The sequence below is a fragment of the Anabrus simplex genome, chromosome 2, assembly GCF_040414725.1.
Source record: "Anabrus simplex isolate iqAnaSimp1 chromosome 2, ASM4041472v1, whole genome shotgun sequence".
Classification (NCBI taxonomy): domain Eukaryota; kingdom Metazoa; phylum Arthropoda; class Insecta; order Orthoptera; family Tettigoniidae; genus Anabrus; species Anabrus simplex.
In genome coordinates this window covers 924,485,198-924,491,718 of record NC_090266.1, presented here as the reverse complement: position 1 = coordinate 924,491,718, position 6,521 = coordinate 924,485,198, and the positions used below count along the sequence as shown (strand labels likewise).

At 37.2% G+C, this 6,521-nt stretch overlaps 1 protein-coding gene across 1 annotated transcript; it reads right to left on the bottom strand.

Moving 5' to 3' along the window:
• Positions 1-2,105: 2,105 nt before the first annotated feature.
• LOC136863737 (putative nuclease HARBI1) lies at positions 2,106-3,467 on the bottom strand. The gene is made up of 2 exons (XM_067140091.2): positions 3,163-3,467; positions 2,106-2,988 (listed from the first exon to the last, which is right to left on the bottom strand). The coding sequence occupies exons 1-2, from the start codon at positions 3,465-3,467 to the stop codon at positions 2,106-2,108; spliced, it is 1,188 nt and encodes a 395-aa protein (XP_066996192.2).
• Between the last annotated feature and the right edge of the window lie 3,054 nt (positions 3,468-6,521).

The following is a 6,521-nucleotide window of genomic DNA, read 5'->3' as shown; positions in this document are numbered from 1 at the left end:
AGAAATATAAGTAGCCTCATTAAAGGCATTCAACCCCTTTTTCACCCTTTTCCACCCTTCCCATTGGGATTTTCCGAAAACAAAAAATACGTGTTTCTTTGTATTTAAAGGAGATTCTAAATACCAATTTTTACATCTATAAACTTTAAAAGTTTTTGAGATATAGATGCACTCATTTTAAAAATTCACCCCCCTTTTCACCCTCCCATTAATTGGATTTTCCAAAAACAAAAAATACGTGTTTCTTTATTTTTAAAAGAGATCAAAAATGCCAATTTTCAGGTCTGTAATATCTTCAGTTTCTGAGATATAAGTATCCTCCTTAAAGGCATTCATCCCATTTTTCACCCCTTTTCACCCCTCCAATTGGGATTTTCCGAAAACAAAAAAATACGTGTTTCTTTATTTTTAATGAAAATTCTAAGCACCAATTTTTACATCTGGAAACTTTAAAAGTTTTGAGATATAGATGCACTCATTTTAAAAATTCACCCCCCTTTTCACCCTCCCATTAATTGGATTTTCCAAAAGCAAAAAAGTACGTGTTTCTTTATTTTTAAAAGAGATCAAAAATGCCTATTTTCAGGTCTGTAATATCTTCAGTTTCTGAGATATAATTACCGGTATTCTGATTAAAGGGATTCAACCCCTTTTCCACGGTTTTTCATCCCTACTATTGGGATTTTCTGAAAACAAAAAAATACGTGTTTCCTTATTTTTAAAGAAGATTCTAAATACCAATTTTTACATCTGTAAACGTTTAAAGTTTTGAGATATAGACATACACATTTTAAAATTTCAACCCCCCTTTTCACCCCCTTAGCGAAGGAATATCTAAAAATCCTCTCTTAGCGAGCACTTACATCTTAATATGAATCTATGCCCAAAATTTCATTTCTTTAGGTCCAGTAGTTTTGGCTCGGCGATGATGAATCAGTCAGTCAGCCAGTCAGTCAGTCAGGACAAGTTATTTTATATATATAGATATTGCAGTGCAACTCAACATCACTGGTAAGGTTCTTCTAGAAGCCTGTTATTGTGCAGGAAGATATCGTTTAGGCCAAACTGAAGTGATTAATTTGTACTTCCCCGCTATTTTCAGCTGAAGAATGCAAAAATAAATGGACTTTGCTGAGATCTTACTATAGAAGAGCCTTGAACAGGAGAAGAACTATGAGTGGCCAGGCTGCCAAGAAAATTAAAAGATGGAGGTTTGAAATGCAAATGGAATTTCTCAAACCTTTTCTACAGGAGCGAGAGTAAGTTCAAATGTTTCTTAGGTTATCCGTAAAAATTACAAACAATTATTATTATTATTATTATTATTATTATTATTATTATTATTATTATTATTATTATTATTATTATTATTATTATTATTATTCAGAACTCACACAAATTTGGACGAAGAATGGGAGGAAAGTGAGGGCACATACGTGTCTGCTGATAATTCAACACCACGATCTACTCCGTCCCCAGCGGTATCAACGGTGTCAATAAAGCGTAAAAGAGCAGCATCACGGGAGTCATCTACACGTACATCTGATTTAGCGACAACGTTAAATCAGTTTATTTCATCCAGAACCACAACTCAGCAAATGTTGGACCCAGCCAAAAGGAAACTGATGACGTTCTTCGACGACATATCCGAAACAATGCTGAAATTTAATGAACTCGAACAGGCAGAAATTAAGCGGGAAATTTTCAACATTGTTAACAACAAGGAATTAGAAATTCTTCGAAAGGAAGCAATGCAGAGAAACAGCAATATAGTGGGATATAATTTAGCTAATATGAATACTGGAAACAGGACCCATCACGTTTCCGCACATGGCAATCTCCCTCATCTCAGCTTCTATGATCCTGGCACAAGTACTCCAGCCATAATACCGAGTCAAGAAACTCATTACCAGTAGCCTAGCATGAAGGACAGAATATAACATTAACATTTTATATTTTTACTAGTGTCATTTAATAACAGAGCATATGTATCATGTATTGTGCTGAAAATACAGTGAATAAAATACAATGAAGCAAACTGTACACGTACGTCTTTGTGTTATCAGTTATTAACCACACTTTCCTTCCATCACAATGTCCCTTGTCTAGGGACCTAATTTGTCATTCATGAAATATTCTCGAAACGTTTCCCTGACTCTTGTAGCCTCAAAACTTCCATGAACCCCAACATGTGGTAGCGCAGTAAACAATGATTGCTCAGAACGTATTCTGTTGCCTTCGTAATCGTTTACTACTGGCAGGTCACTGAGTAAATAGTTGTGTAATACACAGACTGCCAACACTACTTTTTCAGCATTTTCTGGGTGCATATGGAGTCTTCCATAGAGTACCCTATGTCTCTGGACAGCAATGCCAAAGGCATTCTCCACTACTCGTCGTGTTCTCGACTGCCGGAAATTATAATTCGCCTGCCTTTCATCACCGCGAGCTGTGGATCCGGGGTACGGACGCATCAGATACGTTTTCAGTGGGAAAGCTTCATCACCAAGTATTACGTAAGGCACAACAGATTCATTACAATTTGGCAACGGTTTAGGACCTAGTATATTTAACGTTTTGTTTTCCAAAGATCTTCCTAAAACTGATCTTGAGAATAGTCCTCCGTCACTGGACTTGCCATAACCTACTACATCAACAGCAATGAATCTGTATTTGGCATCCACTAATGCCAAAAGAACGATAGAGAAAGTATGTTTATAGTTACAAAAGAGAGATCCGCTGCTTGGGGGCGCTTGAATAACAATGTGTTTTCCGTCTAAAGCTCCTATACAGTTCGGAAAACGCCACAGATCATAGAATTCTTCAGATATATTCTTCCACATTTCCTCAGTAGGTTGGGGCATTTCTTGTGGAGACAAAATGTCCCAAATAGCCTCACATGTGGAGACTATTATAGAGTGAACAGCTGTCGGGAAAATTCTGTAACTGAAACTCATGGAGATCTGCGAATTTCCAGATGCGAGATACCTGGAAAATTTGTAAAAATTAATATTAGTATCTACTCAGTGTACATTTCAATGTTAATTAACTGCATATGTATGCGTATAATGCTAGTGGACATGCAAGTGCCAAATTTACACCAAACGTAGACTGATGTACGATCAAAATACTTCAGTAGGCCTACATATGAATATTATTTACCGTAATGTTAATGCTAGTCTCTCTTCTGCACTAATGGATTTCCTCCATTTTGAATTCTTTTTCGTGAGATGTGGTTTCAGTTGTTGAAGCAAATTGTCAAACTTGGAGTAACTCATTCGAAAATATTTTACGAATTTTTCTTGGTCATTTCGTAGCCGACCGAAAATTGTGTGAATCTCTCCTTCTTCTTCTCTCGTTGTAAACAATTTATGAACCCAGTATCGTTTCTTATTTTTCTTCTTCTTTTGTTGTAAAACAATGTACGCTGCACAGGCGATAACTACGTCTTCTTCGTTCGGATCCATGTCTTCAACCTGTGAGCACAGATGCAATGAACAAGGACCACATGACCACAACACAGTCGCAGCACAGTCCTACATGTGAAAACAGGCCTTAATGCTCCCCGGCAACTTCAGTTGCCATGCCGTATTTCACGCTCTGGTGATATAGGAAAACAATTGACATCCCTGGAGTTGATCTTAACAGTAACAATGGAGACTACTACAACCTCAACAGAGAGCTTCATTGTTATTCTAGACCAGATTGTTTCCTAAATGAACAGTTATTCAACTACACTACACAGCTCCCATTTGCTTGTTGTTACAGAACTTCAAACATGTAAGTAATTTTCTCATACTCAATAATTTTACTAACTTCAACATTATTACTAGCTTAGATGAAAGTATATACAAGTGAAATGATTGATAATCAGGCACTTATGAGGAATATCTTGATGTACAGATACAGTTTCATTTAGTGGCAACTAAAGTTGCCGAGGAGCACTTGGAATACCAATGTGCCACAGTTAGTAATATACAAGCAAGCCTATCAAAAAGGAATAGTATTTCAGTACAGTACTTTTCTATGCGTTCATATGAGAGAGAGAGAGAGAGAGAGAGAGTGTGTGTGTGCGGCGATCGAACAGACAAAATTCTAAAGATGGGTAGATTTGAAGAACATGACAAGACGTACTCAGGACAGTTAGGGAATAATGACATAAAATATTACAAAATTTTAGAACACAAAATGTTTTATTTGATATGCTAACAGTGTTTAGAAGTTTAGAAAACACAATCCTTCAATCAATCGTGCATTTTACAGGTCATCAAGAGGCTCTTATAAAAGGGGGCTAGGCCTAAATTTAGATCAAATTCTCGAGGAACTTGCTAAAGGAAATGAGGAAGATGGGGAACTGCGTAATACAATTGAGGTTTGCCCGCTCATGGAAATTCCAGCAGCTGACAGCGACGAGGACTCCGATAAGTCAGATGCAGAGGTGACTGGAGACTTTGATCATCTTCCATCTCGTGTTCTACAGTCTGAAGTGTTGTTAACTTACAACAATGATAATTGTAGATCTTATTTAGAAGAGGAGAAAGAGCCGCAACCAAGCACATCATCAGCTCGTGCCAGCGTTCCTCGTAAATGGGTCAGGCAACAGTTTCAATCTTTGTCATGGAAATTGCACTGAACGTCTACTTCTTTCAGTATTCATAAACTAACTCCGGGCTATAAACCTACCTCTGAGGACATGTTACGAGAGACAGTTACACGTCCTCTAGATGCACTTCAGGTATACCTCACTAGTGACCTTATCGATCATATAGTAAAAGAGACTAACAGGTATGCTGCTCAGCATTTAGTGCATGATTTAGGATGTACAACAAATGAAATACTCACCCTTATTGGTGTAATGCTATTCACAGGTTATCACACACTTCCACCAAAAAGATTTTACTGGAGAAATGAACCAGACATGCACATACCTCTAGTTACCGAAGCTATACGGCGAAAGCGCTTCGAGGAAATTTAACGACACCTCCATCTGGCCAACAATGACGAAAATACAGAATAAGATCGCATCTTCCAGGTTCGACCAATTTTCAGTTTCTTGAATAATTCATTCAAGATTTTATGCCCCGGCAGTACTACCAGTATTGATGAAAGTATTATACCATACTGAACCCTTGAATTTACCATTCCATCGTTGGTCGGCCACGGCTGCTACAGTAGAACAATCTAGAACTCTTAAATCATGGGTCGTTGCGGGAATAAATTCGGTCACGATCTTAACCAAACGATGGGGTTCAGAAGAGAGCCTAACTACTTGAAATGAGGAGCAAAATGTGCTTACTAACTTTTATTAAATTGAAATAGCACGATAACATTATGAATTTAATATGCATTCTTAAAATAAAAAAATTATAAATTATTGATTTTTGAATGTTTCAAACACAGTCACATTACATAGCGTTGAGTTGTCTCTTACCATATCGAAGAGTTGCTTCGGAGAAGTTAATATATTAGTGGACAGCGAAACTGAAAAACTGAAAAAGGGAAGACCTGAAAACCGGGCACCTATTATTCCAAACGAGAACTGAGAGTTAATCCACACGATCCGTGGAAAATCTGACTTTCAACAAGTAGAACGCCTGATTTTCTCTCAATTAAGGTTATCCACCAGTCGAATACCCTTTACGGATACGGAACACCCGCCGAATGGACCCTTAATCGAACCAAACTATCAGTTGCTTTGGATAGGTTGCGAAATATTATGGGAAAGCATGGTGTTCACTACGAGTTAACAGCATCATTCACAATTGAAATAAAATCCCACCATGTATTTGTCATTCATGACACCCTTAAGTGAAAAGGTAATCCCGATGCTAAATGTGCATCACCCAAAAACAGCTGTTCGGAAGGAACCAACAACAACATGATCCGTGAGGATCTTACGTTATGTCGTTCTAAAGGAACAAAACTGCGAAATGCAGGAAACACTTATTCATCATGCATTTAGAAGAAATGCCAAACACTGAAGTTAATTAAAAAGTGGAAAGTCACTTGAAAAGTATTATTATCGAAACAATTTTCATGTTAGAAATGGGTTTGTTATGCTTAATAAAATTACCAGTCCACGTTAAAAATTATTACAACTTTAAGGAATTCTTTCCCTTGAAAAACAATGCTACCAGTACAGATCTATCTATTTACTGTCTGTCCCAACACACTACTTATAAAGTGATTACTTAATTACTTTCAACTATGAAAGTACGACAAGATTGAAAATAAAATATTGTTACTGGCTGACGAATCGAAACCGCATTCGCAACTCAAGTCTCACACTAATACACTGAGTGTCAATATGCACACTATCAAACGAAACGGACGTCAAAACGAGAAAACAATAAAGTCCGTAAAATAAATTAACATATCGAAGTCATTAAAGCTCAACACGCGCGGAGAATTACAGTAAAATATTTAATCTATATCGGGCCGATATCCAACATTTGGGCAACCCTCACTCACTAGCGGTCCCGTTATCTCAAGGAGAACTACGCATTGACCCTCTTCATAAA

Excerpts from the sequence above, each read along its gene's own strand:
- LOC136863737 (XM_067140091.2), bottom strand. The coding sequence starts at position 3,467 with ATGGATCCGAACGAAGAAGACGTAGTTATCGCCTGTGCAGCGTACATT. Across the intron at positions 2,989-3,162 it reads AGACTAGCATTAACATTACG|GTATCTCGCATCTGGAAATT; the intron begins GTAAATAATATT and ends CAAATTTTCCAG.